This window comes from Papilio machaon, chromosome 13, assembly GCF_912999745.1.
Source record: "Papilio machaon chromosome 13, ilPapMach1.1, whole genome shotgun sequence".
Taxonomy (NCBI): domain Eukaryota; kingdom Metazoa; phylum Arthropoda; class Insecta; order Lepidoptera; family Papilionidae; genus Papilio; species Papilio machaon.
The window spans coordinates 3,314,618-3,331,821 of NC_059998.1; the positions used below are offsets into that span (position 1 = coordinate 3,314,618).

Consider the following 17,204-nt stretch of genomic DNA (forward strand, 5'->3'; position numbering starts at 1 on the left):
ACTTCGTATGGATGTTTGTTCTTTGGAAACCTACGCTAAGGATTACCTGAGATTGCGAGATGTTTCTCTTGAAGGTAGAATGAATGTACTTTTCAGCAAGAACATATGTGAATATGTAATTTTATCTTTTTACAAATATTCTGTCGGTATATCACTGTAATTTAATTAACACAATTCGACGACATCAAATCGAATCTATAATATTTAGTTAAAAATTCTCTTATAGTCACGTTTAATTTACGATAGACGAATTCTAGATATTTTTTTGTGTTTCCAATCACGCACATACCGCATGTTACTTCTAATAAGATTCATAACAAAGCATACTGTGTCAAAACTTTATGTTGAATCGGTTTTCAATAATGAGTTAGCAAAGCTATTGTTTACACAGGAAATGGAGTCTACAGTCGCCACATTGCGCATGACAACTAAACGGTTACACATCGCTTGTGGTAAACGGAGAAACGCGACGCCAGATTATATAGTCAAAGTTGTACATACTACGTTTTGTTACTAAGTATCAAAAATATGTCCGATGTCTACATTTTAGTACTGGGACTACTTTGTTGGTTACTCAGTGAATATGGAAAGGAAGAGTTACAAATAATCTGTGACGCCTCAACAATACAATTCGTCGGAGAGAAGTAGTTTCTTACATAGATAGTAATGACGATAAGTAATTTTAACTTTCTTTGTCAGCACCAACAGGGAAAACTCTTTGATTACATATTTAAATCTTATGTATTTATAAAAGAACAACCTGAAAATGCAACTGGAAGCTGAAAATATACTTAGGTATACACTATTATTGCTTTATTATTGCTTATTTTATGAATATCGGTGCCCACGATACAGGCTATGCCTAGTGTGGGCATCACAAGATTACCCTAAATACCATAAATGGTAACTTAATATCCAGATTAATTATGTGTAATTTTATGTTAGTATGAGGTTAATGTTTTTTGATTTAATCTTTTTTGTGTTAATAAATAAACTTTCTTTCTTTCTTTCTTCTTCTTTATTTGTTTCTTTTTATATAAAATAGTAGTTTTAGTTTATATAAAAAAATGTACTGGTCATTGAATGAAGGCTTATCTATAAATTTATAAAACAAATTTATTTATTAAAATCCACACTGGCTATTCATATTCCTAGACTAAATAACTGGGACAGTTCATAAAGAAGTTTGCAAGTATGTTTGATAATACTTCTCGTGGAATATAAAACATTTCCTGTTAAGTTCAATGTTTATTCTTCAGTTAAATAACAGTGGTACAGTCGGCGCGTGCAGTTACACTTGACTTATGTTGACTCATAGTAATAATAGTTCGCCATAATCAAACAGATAAGAGTTGCTACCAACCAATAAACTTGCATAATCTTAACATCGTATATACATAAGTAATAAGAAGGTACCTTTGACATTATTATAAGCTAAATCCTTTGACTGAATTCTCGCAAAAAAAAAAATATGCGTTAAAAAACTATGAAATCTATATGTTTTGATGAAACTATGTAACAGTAACTGCGAGACAAACGATTAATTCAGATGTTATAACTTTAAATCCAATAAAAAGAATACATTGATAAATAATGTTTAAAGCTTTTTACGATTTTTTTCTCGTACAAATGGGGAAGTCATTAAATAAATAATTTGTTACCTTCTTGTCAGAGGTATCCAACATTTAAAGTCCTAGCGATGGAGGAAAATACAATAAAGAGATAAAATAAGCACGAAAATCATTTATAGCGCGAGATTTAACAAGTAAAAAGATAAAGTAATATATTACAATAAATGACAAGAAAACCTTACTCTGTATGATACATCATTTATTCATACTTAATCAGATTTTTATATGTTTTTTAGTGCAATTAGTGGTAATTATATAAGTGACTCTACTGTTAGTTTATTCCGTTAAATTAAAAATAAGTATCAAAGTTCAAAATAACAACTGTTGATAAGAAATCTATGTTTCCACAGTTTTTAACTATAAATATAATGTAAACAAACGAGTTACTTTGCAGACGTTCTTGTTACAAACGTAATTAAAATTATCTACATTTTTTGCTTAGCTTTATAATGGAATCTCCTTCAATCTTTAAACTAATAGTTACTAGTCTTTACTATCAAATATAAAAAACTGTTATTACATTCTATTTATAGTTAAATTTAAAATAACGTAGAAAAAAACTAAAAAAGTTCCTATAGGATTGTTTAACATAATCCCCACTCGATGCCAGTATCAGAGATGCATTCAGTTTACCTTATCGTTCTTAAATTATGCAACATGCCATTAATGTAATAAAGTAACTCAATGCTGCAAATTTAATGTAAACAATATAGGTCTGTGCACCGATAATAAAAAATTATCTAATTAAGTTGTACAATAAATTAAAGTGGTAAATACTATCGATAAAAACATCAGTTAACTGGCAAAATAAAAACATTAATTATTATTTCAATGAAGAATTTATAAGTCTTTAAACCATTGTTAGTAATTTTTGTTAGACTTTTATACTAAACGTGGTATATTTAATTCAGTCCATGGTCGAGTAAAATTACTTAATAATACGCATAAAAATAATTGGTCGTCTTAAAACGTAACATCGCAACAATCCTAGTAATTTCTAGAACAAAAGCGCATAAACAATTAGTGACAGCTTTGTTTACAACTTGCGGTGTAAACAGTGTCACGGTCGCTCCCATCAAGAAGACTTCTCAAAAATTAAACTATAGGTACAATACCTGCTTTTAAGTGATGACTGTTTGTTATTCCTTATTCCTAGTATTCTTAACTGTTCCTAACCTAATTCCTAGTATTTAAAGCTGTTCCCGTCCGGCTTAATTCGCATAAAATTCCATTCCTTTTTGTTACACAGAAAAGCTTTATTTTGTTCAAAATTCAAATGTTAAAATGACAACGAAGGCCTTCGCCATTGGCTGAGAATTACCGTTACCATGGCAATCATTCGTCTTTACTGCTATTGGCATGCAATTTTTGTCCCTTTCTCGCACAAGTTTTAGTACTTGAAAATTTATAACCTAAAGCGTATAATAAGTATAGGCCTTTGTTACAAAAATAATTATTTTAAAATATGCCGTCATTGCTCCTGTTATAAAGAAGTTCCTGCGTTATAAAGAAGTGTGTGAGTATATTAGCACAGATTAATAACTTAATAATTCTTAGAAAAATACTCTAACTAAATTCTCCGGTTTGATACTTAATCCGTCTACGAGCCAATGTTATACTGTAAAATTTAGTGCATGTTATGTATTTGGGATATTTCTCGAAAAATCTTCGAGTCATAAAATTATTGTTAATTTGTGGAGTGCAGTGTTTCCTTTTCGTAAATACTATTTGTTCCAGTGGCGTATTGTTATATAAATTATTTAAAATTGTCAAATATGCTGCGAATGTTATGTCAACACATTCACTTGTGTTGACATAACATTCGCAGTAATCACAGAGACCTTATTACTTGTCAACTTTTATGGCTTTACGTCAATGGCCTCTATAACACTAGTAATTGGACGCTATCTGGTCACGATTCAATAATTTGATAAAACTAATTAAAGTTAATTTTCTTTGACTAGAATTACAAATACCTAAACATATCAGGATATAAAAAGTGAGCTTAGCTCGAATATTTGTGAGCATCGCCATCGTGTCTCGACAAAATTTATATTAAAATATTAGTAAGGGAAATTTGTGCAGCAAATTAGCGGGCGTGCACCAAAAATTTCATACAATTTAGACATAATAAACGATGACGATACAAGGGCACTTGTCGCAAATATTCGTGCTAGGCTAGTTTGCAATCAAGCTATCTTGGTAATTTGGGGTAACCTTTACGAAGAGTTATCTCGTCGTCTTTTTTTTTTAATGCGAATGAGAAAGAAGTCTGTTTTTTATTAGCAACGAAAGCAGTACGGTGATGATTTTATCAAAGATCAATTTACTTTGGCTTAGGTTTAAAGCAACTCAGGCGTGGTTTATACATAATACATAGCATAATACTTGAGGCGTAAAAGTTTAGCACATACTTAACATGGTCAATCGTACATTCATTATGTTATTATTATATTAATAAGTAATACGTGTTTAAGTTTATTGTGAGATACGAAGAACGAAACCACAACATCATCACGTTCCGTACTGAGTTAAACCGGTTATTTCCAGTTCCTTTCAATTAAAACGTTGAACTTTCCCCTGTCTGTGATAAAATAAAATAGAACGTAGAAAAAAATTATCATTAAATAATTCGATCCACTTAAGCCACTTAAAAAATAATTTCGTGTTTTTTTTCTCATTAAATAAGGCGGTTAAAAAACGTTACGTTCAAATTCTTGTTGTTCTAATTCAACAATTATGGTAAACAGATCTAATTTATCTTTTAAAGGAAAATTTAGTTATGCTCCAAATAAAAGTGTTACTATTTTGTTAATGATTTTAAGAATGGTATCACTACTTTGTAACGGGGGCAAAGTTCAGTCGTACATCACTGTTGGAAAAAAATTAATTAAAACAACAAACATTTTTCTTTATTTATTTTAATACTCTATAATAAATAGTTACAGTAAAATGTTACTTTTAATTAATATTATAATATGAGATTAAATTGATGAATAAAATTTGAATGAATTTATTTTAAAATTTAATAACATCGAATTGCAAATTATTTCCTGTTATTAGCATATATTTTGATAACATCGGGGTCAGCAACATTTGACAAAACATACAGCAAAAAATCTATAACAAACATGTCCGTTAAGATATAAACAAAACTAAGACCTTTTTATTTACATAACTTAAAATTTTCACTTTTATCGCAGCACTTCATAGAGTATTTATTCTATCCGCCATTTTAGATTTTGCTATGTGACGTCATAATACTTTTCTAGTAATATGAACTCCATTCGATTACTTACTCCCTCAAAAAAATACTGGTTTATCATTACTATTAATATAGGAATAATTGTTAAGTATTTCCAACTTTTCTATATTTATTAGTTCAATCTTTCCGTTTCCAAGCCATATCCAGGGATAAAAATAAAAAGTGAAAGAAATTTGTTAACAAATGAAATAAAACCTGAAAGAAACCAAATAAAATGCAAACATTTTATAAGTCGTAGTTTATTTTTGTAAGGAAAAAATAAATAACTGATGAACATCACAATTAAAAAAAAAGTAAAATAAATATCTTTCTATTATCTATTAAAGACGGAACATTTGAAGGTTAAACAACATTTACGATATCAATCTAATAACTACACAATGTACTTTTTTACCGTAGACTTTCACTGCAATGACACTTGTATTACATATTGCCATACATTTCATACTCTTTGATACAACAGGCTACAATATATATTACAAAGTATACCATTGCAAGCGTGACGTCATAAGCGTCACATCCCATGTTAATTTGCACGGATTGTAAACAAAATAACAATCTTATAAATTTCACACATCCCTAGAAATAAACAAATTGAACAAAAAAAAAGTTTGAAAATTATGAACTCATAAGAAGTGTTATTTGTGTGTTTTACTTAATTTTATAGCCTTTAATGACCGTTATCTACGTGTCCGAGTTGAATACAAGGACTGTGTATATTAATCTTCGCTAGAAAGTTAAATATATACAAATGTCTAGTTCTTTGACTGCAAATATCAACCTCTTTCTTTTGTTATCAACAATATCGAATAGAGCCTATTTAATCTTGAATAGGCTAACTGTAACAAAAATTGTTGAAATGTAAGACAATATCAAAGTCATACGGTAACTAGATTTTTTCCCATTTTATCGATGGTCATTTATAATTCTAATAAAAATATATTCTTCAATATATTCAAAGACCGCGCTTGCATTTCATTTTGCGGCACCAGATCCATGTTCACGTATTTAGCGGCTTGCAGTAATTTAAAACAGGATATGTCTTCAGGCAGTAATTTGTGGTAGACTTCAGCGAACATCGTCTTTGCTGTCTCTCCGTGATAAGTGAGTGGGTCCAAAATGTCGGCAAGATCGGATGGCTCCAGAAGGCAGCATATGTGTGCGATAGTTACACATAACTGTAATAATAAGGAAAAAATTAAATTATAAATTAAATCCGGCTCGAAGGACCAGAAAGGATGATTGTGGTTTGAGTGAACCGTAAATTCTTGTGCTTTCAGAAAGGAATTTCATGATTGACAGTTAAACAGATGGAACCGACACTGTGACACAATAATCGTAGAACGAACTAAGGGTCAAAAAAATTTTAGAATCAGTGTTCCGCAAAAAGGAAAAGATCAGACATTTTGTGAAAGGTCACGGTCTGTATAAGGACAAATAATTATTTTTTTATATAATTCAGCGTTATTGTCCATTAGGTATACCTGTTCAGCGAGATTGTCCTTGTGCTTGTACTCAGAGAAGTCGTCGAGATGAGCGGCGCTGTCGAGTGCCTCTAAGAGACTGCGCCAGAGAGGGGGCAGCAGCGCCCCCACCTGCCAGCGCCGGGCACACGACCGCAGCGCCACCGCCGCAGTTATACGCACCTTTATGTTCTTCGAAGTCTGCGCCAGATTACACAACGCCGGGAGTACTTGCGCCTGAGTTATCATAAATCTTGGTCTTATATTTTCCTAGTCTAGATATATTTAAAAATAAATACCTATTACTTTACTTATATTCTTGGTTAATAAAATCAATAAAATATTTTATGTTTACATAAAAAATTCACTTTAAATACTAATCATAGATACGCATTCTTTAATAAGTTGTTTCTACGAAACGTAACTTAACTCACCAATATCTAAACCAGGGACCCCCAAACTATTTTGGACAAGTGACCCCTTTTCCAAAATGAACCCTCTTCCCCCATAGCCAAATTACCTACTTTTAAGATCAATTATTATTAACTCTGACTTAGGTCAATAGAAGAAGACAGAGTGATAATTAGCAATGCTTTAAGTTAAGATTCCCAAAGTTCCCTGATTTAAACAAAAACTATGTAAGTTCCTCTTACATACTACTTTTTATCTTGGCATTTTATAGTCAGCGTTAATTTGTCATTTTAGCGAAATCAGATGACAATAGACATTCAAACTACCCACCTGCCATCCTTGAAAGCATATGAAGAGGTATTCATTCTTCAATACATTGCCAAGTGCGTAGCAAGCGTTCCAGCGCACTTTCATACTGGCGACGTGGTTGGCACATCCCAGCAGCCGGTTGATGCCGGTCTCAAACAACGGCTTGAGTGTGGGATTGTACGCCAAGTTTTCACGTGTTAATATACGCAACAAATTGCCTATAGCTCGCATCGCACTCATTTTCACCTAAAATAATAACAGGACTTTTTTTTTCTTCGAAACATTCTTCTGAAATGTCGAATGTCGGTCGAACACTTGTCATAACGACATATATTGTAAAATATGTCTTGTTAAACAATTTTTATCACATAACTATCTTACTAAATGCGAATGTTTAGATGTATGGATGGATGTTTGTTTGAAGGTATCTCCGGAACGGCTCTTGATGAAATTTGTCACAGATGTAAAACATAGTCTGGAAGAACACATAGGCTACTTATTATGTATTAATTATTTTATTATTTATATGTATTAATTATTAATGTATTTAATTATTCCGCGCGGACGGTTTCGCTGGCTACAGCTAATATATTAGCTAGTCTTGTTTTACAATATAACTGTAGTGAACTATATTTCACAATTGTCATAGAATAATTTAAATTTAATTATTTACCTAGGGTATCATGTTCAATAATTTGTTGCTGTAAAATTTAAAATGCCTTCAACTTCTTAAGCGTGTCAAGAAAATATTGTCACATTCTTACCAATTAACGTGAAATTTGTCCACTGACCTTATCATTATCTATGGCACTGACGACACTGGCCTCCATCAGACGCACCAGCAGGTTGTCACTGATGCGGTCCAGCTCCGGCACCTCCCTGTAGCATAGTCTAATATACTACCCGCGCACAATAACTTCACATCTAATGCCGATTAAAATCGACCAACATTTGAACGAGTTCCTCAAAGTATTAACGATACTATTATCAATGTTTGATTACTATTGCTTATTAAGTTGCACAATATTGAACTAAAAAATTTATTACTTAGGTTGTTATTAGACACTAACATATCGGATATTTATAACTTGTACTAGATTATTTCAGTTTATTTCTTACAACACCCTTCAAATATAAATTAAAAGATTAATGTACCATATTCCGCTATTTTAGGAGTAGTTAATTTATAACAAACTAGCTTTTACCCGCGACTCCGTCCGCGCGGAATAAAAAATAGAAAACGGGGTAAAAATTATCCTATGTCCTTTTCCTGGTTCTAAGCTACCTGCCCACCAATTTTCAGTCAAATCGATTCAGCCGTTCTTGAGTTATAAATAGTGTAACTAACACGACTTTCTTTTATATATATAGATAGTGACGACTTAACGACACTGAAAGAAGTAAAAACTTGTTTCTTTCCTTCTTTCTCTCTCGATCTCTCCCTTTCACGTCTTCTCTCTCTTTCTCAGTTATGTTGTTATGTGAATGTTTCGTGTGGCAACATGTTCACTCACATGTTGAGGACGAGCGCGTCGCTGAGATTGGCGAGGGCCCAGGCGGCCTTGGTGCGCACTTGCAGAGTGGGCTCCTCCAGCGCACGCAGGATATTCTCCGCGCAGTCGCTCACGAAACATATATCCTGGAATATTACAACGACTTTAAAATACTGCCCTCGGATAGATTCTTAGTCTATTGATCTTTTTGTACCCTTTTTTCACTTATGCCTGCAATTTACAAACAGAAAGAGACGCTTAAAGCTTAAACACATTCAGTTTCAACTGAGAACAGTACAGTATTACAGACAGCTAAAATGTTGCCTACAAACATAAGTTTTAACACGATTGTCAAAAATAATCGAGCTAAGACCACACGACTAGTAAGCTGTAAAAGACAGTTCAGTTAAAACTGAAAATGTGTAGCTAATATTCAAAATTTCAAAATATAAGTCAAATGAAATTATGAATTTATGTTGCTAGTGTATATAACTGTCACCTCTCTAAGCGTGCGGTACATGACGGCCATGGCGAGTGCGCGCACGGCGGCGGCGCGTACTGCGGGGTGACTGTCACAGCACGAGCCCATCAGCAGCGCACAGCACAGCATCTGTTGCGGCCGCTGTAACAGTACACTTTATAACAAAATCTGAACAAACGAAATATCACAAGCTTGACCATGGAAAGGAATATATCCTATTTTGTACGACCATTTTACAGTTTACTAAATGTAGGCACAATTTTAACTTGTTGCAGATTTCTGGTGATTTTCGACAAGTTTGCTATCTGGTATAAAATTAATTGATGTTTCTAAAGAAAAAAATGGTTATTGTGAGAAAACTATAAAAGATAGATAAATACTATCGTGGACTTTTAGTTAGTACGTTTAAAGAGCTACAATTCTTCCATACATCATTTTTATGTAGGTCCTATAGTTTAACCTACGTAAGTGATGAGAGCAAAAAAGTTCAATTTTCGCAACGCATTTTGAAGCTAAACTCATAATCTACTAGTTTTCTAGTTTAAAAAATAATCAATAAAATGGGACCCATCTGCAAGCACTACCTTCCGATTAAAATATTTTTTATCAAAATCGGAGCACCAGCGGCGGAGCTTCGCGGTAACACACACAAAAAAATACAGTCGAATTGATAACCTCCTTTTTTTTGAAGTCGCCTAAAACAACGGTACTAATGTTTTATTTCGTATGATTAGGTACGTAAAGCCGCGTTCACATTTGCCTGACGTGTTGTGTCGTGATGCGTCAGAAAGGTATCGGTCTCATACAATTAATATGGTTGCGTGCACACTTCTCTGACGCAGTGTGTCGTGATGGCTTGTGTCGTGTCGCGTCAGTAGCGATCCCGGTCCGCGTCAGTTGGGTGAGGTGCGGGGGACGGCGCAGCGACACGACACAGCGGGTCGGACTAGTGTGCACGCGCACGTGTCGTGTTGTGACGCGTCAGAAGGTATGGACGACGAGCTGATCGAGTACGTACGACAATATAAAGCGATTTATGATACAAAATGTAAACAATATAAGGATCAATCTATTAAAACTAAACTATCTCTTTGTATTTACTGGATGTATCCAATATCTTCTTCTCTTTTTTTGTTTTATTAGAAGTGTTGCCAGTGCCAATAACTGCATATCTTCTTCATAATCTGAATCCGAATCGGATGATTCATGAAAAAACATTGCGAATGTGTAAACTCTCCGAGAGCTATAACGGAACTGATTAAAAATGCGTCATAACGCGTCACATAGATGTGAACAGTAGCCATCACGACAGAAAGCATCACGACACGACACGTCAGGCAAATGTGAATGCGGCTTAATACTCTTTTCATACTTTCCACCTTTCTTATCGAGATTTTCTAATATCTCAGGCTCGGATCATAAGAGTCGCTGAGCAGAACACAATTTTAGGTGTTGTAGGGTGTAAAGTGATGCGGGGTAAGAGCACTGCACAATTTGAGGCTCAAACTTATTTGAAAAGAGGTATACCTTTATCACCCGTAAGAACTGCTTGGTTTACTACTTTTCATATCGAAGGTTTGTTTAATCAATTTTTGCTTTAGTTTATTATTAACTAGCTGTCACCCACGACTCTGTCCACGCGGCATTTTAAAAAAAACTTAATAAGTAGTTGTGTTCTATGTGTATTTTCTACATCTGTGCCAAATTTCATCGACATCCGTTAAACCGTTCTGGAGATACCTTCAAACAAACATTCATCTATACATCCATACATCTAAACATACGCATTTATAATATTAGTAAGATATACTGTACAATATATATTTACCAGCATCTCTTTGAAACATTTCTCTCCGATGTTAGCGATGCAGTCGCAGACGACCGCCTTAGCGTTGGGGTTCTCCTGCGATTGTAGCACACCGCACAATGGATGGAGAAGTTTCTCCCACACGCACAGGCTCTCCTTTATTGATAGAGCGTGTTCAGTGCGCTCTAATACATACATAAATAATACATCATAATATTGAATCAATATGACTTTATAAATACTATTCTACATTTAAATTAAATACATATTTAAAAAAGTATTTTCCTAAGTAAGGTTTCCCACTCTCCCTTCCCACCCTTTTCTTATTAGAAAAGGATAGGAAGGGAAATTGAATTTGGCATAAGAGGGGAAGCATAGGAAGGGAAATATTCTATTTTTGTGCGTTCTCTGTCGATTAAAAGTAAGCAATGTATCTAAATTTGCAGATGTCTATGGGCAACGGTTGCCTCGCTATTTAGGCGACTTCAGGTTTGCTCGTTTGCCACATTTTGATATAAAAAGTTGTGGTCAAAAATTTAATTATAATTTTACTAATCAGCAGAAATTATGTTTTTCAACTTTAAGAAAGCGACAAAATGTTAATATTAGTTCAGTTTTATTAACCTTCACACTCACTCCTTTACGAGAGTGCTTTGCACGAAAGAAATAACGCTCTACGAAACATGAATTAAGTAATTTTTCTTTTTCAAAATAAAATTTGAAATTACTAACCTAACTTTTGCATACCATCAGCGATAACACTGATAGTTTTGGCACACTGTAGTGTCAAATCCGGCTGGTTGATGCGCAACATGTCACTCAACAGTTCAGTCATCATGACAAGATGAGGTCTCAGTAACTCTCCTAAATAATGGAAAGCAATAGCTGATAGTACTTGTAATGTTTCCAGTATTATTGGAACTGGAGGCAGTGAGCGATTCTGGAAATGTTTATTAGTTTGTAATTAAACTAGCTGCGTAGTTCAGCTTTACTTGCTTGACAGAATAATAAATCTACTCGGTTCCTGAATCTAACTTCTTACTAATATTATAAATGCGAATGTTTAAATGGATGGATGTTTGTTTGAAGGTATCTCCGGAACAGCTCAAGGAATGTTGATGAAATTTGGAACAGATATAGAACATAGTCTAAAAGAACACATAAGCTACTTATTTTTGATTCAGCACAGACGGAATTGCGGGCGACAGCTAGTTTAATAAGTAAATTTAAAGTTTAGTAATTTAATCAGTGCCAAAGTTTCATACAAAAAATTAGTTAAACATGACTGAAAATGTATACCTATATTATTACTAGCTGTCACCCGCGTCACCATCCGCGTTGAATTGAAAAAAAAAAACTTAATAAATAGCCTATGTCTATGCCTATCTAGACTATGTTCTACAACCGTGCCAAATTTCATCAAGATCCGTTGAGCCGTTCCTGAGATACCTTTAAACAAACATTCATCCATCTAAAAATTCGCATTTATAATATTAGTAAGATTTATATAGTGATATAATAAAGAAATCTTACCATTATTTGATTGTTATGAAATACGATGCCGAAATTTTTGAAACATACAACAATAACCCAACTAGTGACTTGCAAAGATTTTTCGTACTTCTCTTTAAGTAAATGTGCTTGTCTCTCTATGGTTACTACTACATCTTCATCTGGGTATGATTCCTCAAAGTCATCACATTCAGCTTCATTGGCACATATATTTTTTGGATTCTCCGGCTTAACGTCGGGTTCATCATCTTTCAAAACTCTCAGTATCTCATCGACTTTAGGATCCACAGATATCATAGATCCAATTGCTACTAAAGAACCCAGTTGAATATTTATATCTAGAAAAATATTAAAGTTTGAGATAGATTTTTATAGTTAGAACTAGACTACTAACTAGATACATAAGTAAAAAATACATAAACAAAAAAGTAATGAGATTGAATGTGGATGGCGACAAGGATAGAGGAAGACCAAAGTAAGTATGATGTATTCTTTGCAATTCCGGCAACAATAGTCTAAATTTGTATACAAATACAAGTCTTGAAATATCTAGACATCTATTCGTATAAAAAAAATTTACAATGAAATAAGATTTGTATTTTTACTTTTCATACTGAAGTAAAATATTTACGCATATTTTTTATGTAATCGTGATATTTCAGAGCCGGTTAATTTGTTCAACTGATGTTACTGGCGTCTACCAATTTAGTCTGTTTTGTGTTATGTGTAACATGAATATAATTTTAAATCATACCTTTTTGGTTGATAAACTTCTTTGTGCATCTAATCAAGCCATCGATAAGTCCCGGCTGTAGTTTATGGTAAGGGGTGGCCTGCGCCAAAGCGGCGGTGCATTTTAAGGCCATTATAGCTACGCTTTCGCTTTTCTCCCTTGTCAAAATATTAATAAGCCCAATATGTATACATGTTAACATATAACCCAAGGTCACAGGGAATGGGACAACTGATGCATTAACTCTGGTACTGCAAGAAATATTTTTTAACTATATTAATAAAATATATAATTTTCTAAACTGATAATGGCCTAGGCTTATACCTTATAGACAAAGTACCATGTACCCTGCTATTTATTTCTTATATCATTAGGTGGCAAACGAGCAAGCGGTCACCTGAATACGACTAAGTAGCAAAGCAACCACTGCCCATGGACAACCACAATTGCAGATGCTACCTTTAATCGACAGAGAAGGGAAGGCATAGAAAGAGGATCTCTTCCTATGCGTCTCCTCCCACTAAGTCTAATCCCCTTCCCCTTCTCTTCCTTTCCTTATAAGAAAAGGGTGGGAAAGGAACGTGGAATAAAATTAGGCCTCCGGGACCACACTCATCAGACGAAACGCAGAATTGCTTCCACTTCACGCCTGTCTTCTGTGTGGTCGTGGTGTTGTCACTACATTTTTTCCTAATTTAGTATGTTGACTTAAGTGAACTCGCAAGTCAAGTTGAAGGCATTGAATGTATTTAAATACCAAGCATAAATAAAAAACTTACCTTGTTTCAGCTTGTGCTAAGTATGGCCTTGAGCCGGAGAGCAATGTCAATACAACCCCTAAAGCGCTGGTCCTGCCTTTAGGTGATGAATCAGTAAGAGCGCAAAAGATTAATGACTTCTTGCCATTTTCAGTGTTGAACCAATGTTGTGGTTCAGAATTATTGGGCATAAATTTATACCAATACGGAAAGATTTCTCTTTTACCTTTAACCTGATTAAAGCAACAAAAAAAAAATAGCAAAAACCTTATATTCTCGTAAAAAAGTTATACAGCGAGAGCCACTGCATATGTGTGTAACAAAATTTTTTCAACTGTGTTATACCTATATGTAGTAGGTCTATACAGGAGGGGGGTTAACAAATTGAATATATAACTTTGTATATCTTACTAATATTATAAATGCGAATGTTTGGATGTATGGATGTATGGATGAATGGATGTTGTAAGAAAGTATATCCAAAATTACTAAACCAATCTCAATTAAATTTAGCATAGATGTATATGTAGTCTGGAAGAACACATAGACTACTAAGTTTTTTCCGTACAGACGGAGTTGCAGGCAACAGCTGTGATAAATTCATAAATATTATTGATATTGCTCACCTTGATTATAACCAAAAATAGTTTTGCAGCACATTGTCTTATAATAGCTTTGAAATCAATCACATCAGATCTGTATTTCAAATCGAAACTAAAGTCGGTAGAGGTATCAGTATATTCAACAAACTGCGGTGGGTCCAAGAATTTTTTATTTATTGGCTCATAAACAGAGTCGCTGCTAAATTGGTCTACATCCTTCATGACATTGGGGTCAGATGTTTCTTTCTTCAAGTTTTCTATAGCATTATTTCTTGGCTTTCTTAGTTTTTGTTTCTAGAAATTTACATTAAAAATAATTATATTTACACACAAAAAACACAATACATTGATTTTATATTTTTAAGTTATGTACTACTTCAACTCCTTACTTTTTCTCCTTACGAGGTTTACATAAATATGCAAACATATATGCAGTTATTGCTAATACTTTGTAATCAAGTAAAAAGTCTATTTACCTTCCCTGCATTTGGGGAAATTTTCACTGGTTCTATAACATCAGCATGTTCTATTGGTGTTAATTTTTCAGGTTTAGTGCTTCTAATACTCAAGCCATAAAGAATAAAATGACGAGCTATGCTGATGGCATCTGATAGTGAAAAATTTATATCTGGATTGTGATAGAATAAATGAGATAAAGTCTGTAGAGCCGGTTCCAGTGCCTGAAATCATAATTTATAAGATTAGAAGCACAATTGTAGAATTTATCAGAAAATCAGCATCATAAATTAAGAGAAGATTAATTAGTCTAGAGCAAGGATTCTCAAAGGGGTCTATATCGAACTTAATATGTTGCTAATTCTCACTCTGTCTTCTTCTATAGAACTATGTCAGAATGAATAATAATTGATTTTAAAAGTACGTAATTTAGCCATCGGGGTCAGAGGTAATAGTTCATTTTAGAAAAGGGGTCACTTGTCCAAAATAGTTTGGGAATCCCTGCTCTAGGGACTCATTTAATACCTACTTTGCCTATTTCTGTTAAATTTAGTAAAAGCTTCATCTATATTTTTTATTTAGAATAGTTGTCAAGACAAGATGACTGAAAACTTTTACAAATACAGTCAAAATCTGTTATAACGACATCAAAGGGACTACTCATATTGAGTCGTAAAAACCGATAGTTGTAACAACCGGTGACAGGTATTAATAGGAAAGATATGTATATAACATTCAGCCAGGACCTTTGATTTTGGTCAATTTAACCGGTATGTTGTTCTAAACGATGTCGCCATAAACGGTTTTGACTGTACTTTGAACAATTAGGAATAGTATCAATTAGTAACTTACCATATTATAGAAAAATTCACATTCCTTTGGCACACCATTCATGAGAAGTTCCATAAGAGTTCCAGCAATGACTTCTTTATTTATATTTATTGTATATTTCTTAGGATTTTGAAATAAATGCATTGTTAGATATGATATTATCCTAACTAGTAGTACAGATGTTTTGACATTGTCAACATTACAGTTCTCTTGGTTACTTATATGGTCTTTAAGAATTTTTATAACCAAACCCTCAGAACCAATTAAGGATTCAGCATGCTACAAAAAGAAAATGGTTTTAGAACATATTTAAGGAAAACATTTATTACATTAGATAGTTATCAGTCTTTTAATAATACCTTTGCTAAAAGATATGTCCTTTTTGGTAAGCTGTCATGCATATGGAAGACAACATCTGTTAGTATATTCCCTGAACACAAATGCAGGCTTTCAATACGCCACATTGTTACAGTTTCCCATAGTTCTTCAGAAAACTCATGATTTGACTTATTGAATAACTTATGTAGTAAGTTTGAAGTTTTTGATGTTAGGATTTCATTACATGGTATGATTTCTTCACAAATCAGTTTAGTTAATGGCTCAATATTCTGAAATGAATTAAATTGGTAAGATATAGTATGGGGTTCAAACATAAAGATGATTTTTATACAAAGTAAATTCACATGTAATTTTTTTTTATCAACATCAATAATTTATGTATGATCTGCAAAAAAATTAAATCTAAAACTATAAAACAATTACTCACCCTATGTATAGCAAAATATTCACATTCATTTTTTGTAAATGGTAAGTTGTTGAATTCATCTATGAGTGAATTAACTTGACCATCACTTCGTTTTTTTGAAGAAAGGGCAGAATGCAGCTGTTGGACGATCACGTTAATTGCCCGAGGTGGATTTACCATATTTGCAGCACTGTTCAACATTTAGTGATATCACACGGTAAATAAACAAATCATCGAATTTTATTTTATGCCAATATTGTTTACTTTATCCCAAAAGTATCTTGCTAATGAGACGACTACAATTCATAGTATATTGATTGCACTATTTACTTGGTATAATTGGGTGGACAAAACCAATTGACAGATGAAAGTGACAATCTGACAAATGACATTGACAAACGCTAAAGAATAGGTGCTTAGACTAAGAATATAAATCTGTGGTGAAATAAGTATAAATCGGCTTGGGTATGAAAAATATAAATAAAAACGTGCAGGAAACGATGCAAACCCGGTTCCCGTATATCCATAAATTGGTTCTATGAACGTTTTGGCATAATAAATCCATGACTGGTTTAACTAAGATTATCAAAAAATAAGTAAAATCTAAAAGTAATATTCAATCAAACAAATATTTTTTTTTTAATTATTAAGGCATTGGAAATATTTTTCAATGAATTGCAATATTTTCATTCAATATTTTTACAGAA

General features: G+C 33.1%; 1 protein-coding gene across 1 annotated transcript; it reads right to left on the bottom strand.

The window, feature by feature from the left end:
• Positions 1–5,704: 5,704 nt before the first annotated feature.
• On the bottom strand, positions 5,705–16,859 carry LOC106717720 (HEAT repeat-containing protein 6). The gene is made up of 16 exons (XM_045680429.1): positions 16,519–16,859; positions 16,112–16,360; positions 15,774–16,031; positions 14,942–15,145; positions 14,490–14,759; positions 13,885–14,096; positions 13,127–13,356; positions 12,394–12,710; positions 11,593–11,800; positions 10,882–11,045; positions 9,072–9,194; positions 8,594–8,718; positions 7,871–7,958; positions 7,101–7,325; positions 6,381–6,596; positions 5,705–6,074 (listed from the first exon to the last, which is right to left on the bottom strand). The coding sequence occupies exons 1-16, from the start codon at positions 16,696–16,698 to the stop codon at positions 5,817–5,819; spliced, it is 3,327 nt and encodes a 1,108-aa protein (XP_045536385.1). The 5' UTR covers positions 16,699–16,859; the 3' UTR covers positions 5,705–5,816.
• Positions 16,860–17,204: the final 345 nt, after the last annotated feature.

What these genes read in the sequence shown, in the direction of transcription:
- LOC106717720 (XM_045680429.1), bottom strand. Translation starts at nt 16,698, where the DNA reads ATGTTGAACAGTGCTGCAAATATGGTAAATCCACCTCGGGCAATTAAC. An exon ending in AATATTTTGCTATACATAGG is followed by an intron (nt 16,361 to 16,518) that starts GTGAGTAATTGT and finishes AATTCATTTCAG; the next exon opens with AATATTGAGCCATTAACTAA. An exon ending in TTCATAACAATCAAATAATG is followed by an intron (nt 11,801 to 12,393) that starts GTAAGATTTCTT and finishes AAACATTTCCAG; the next exon opens with AATCGCTCACTGCCTCCAGT.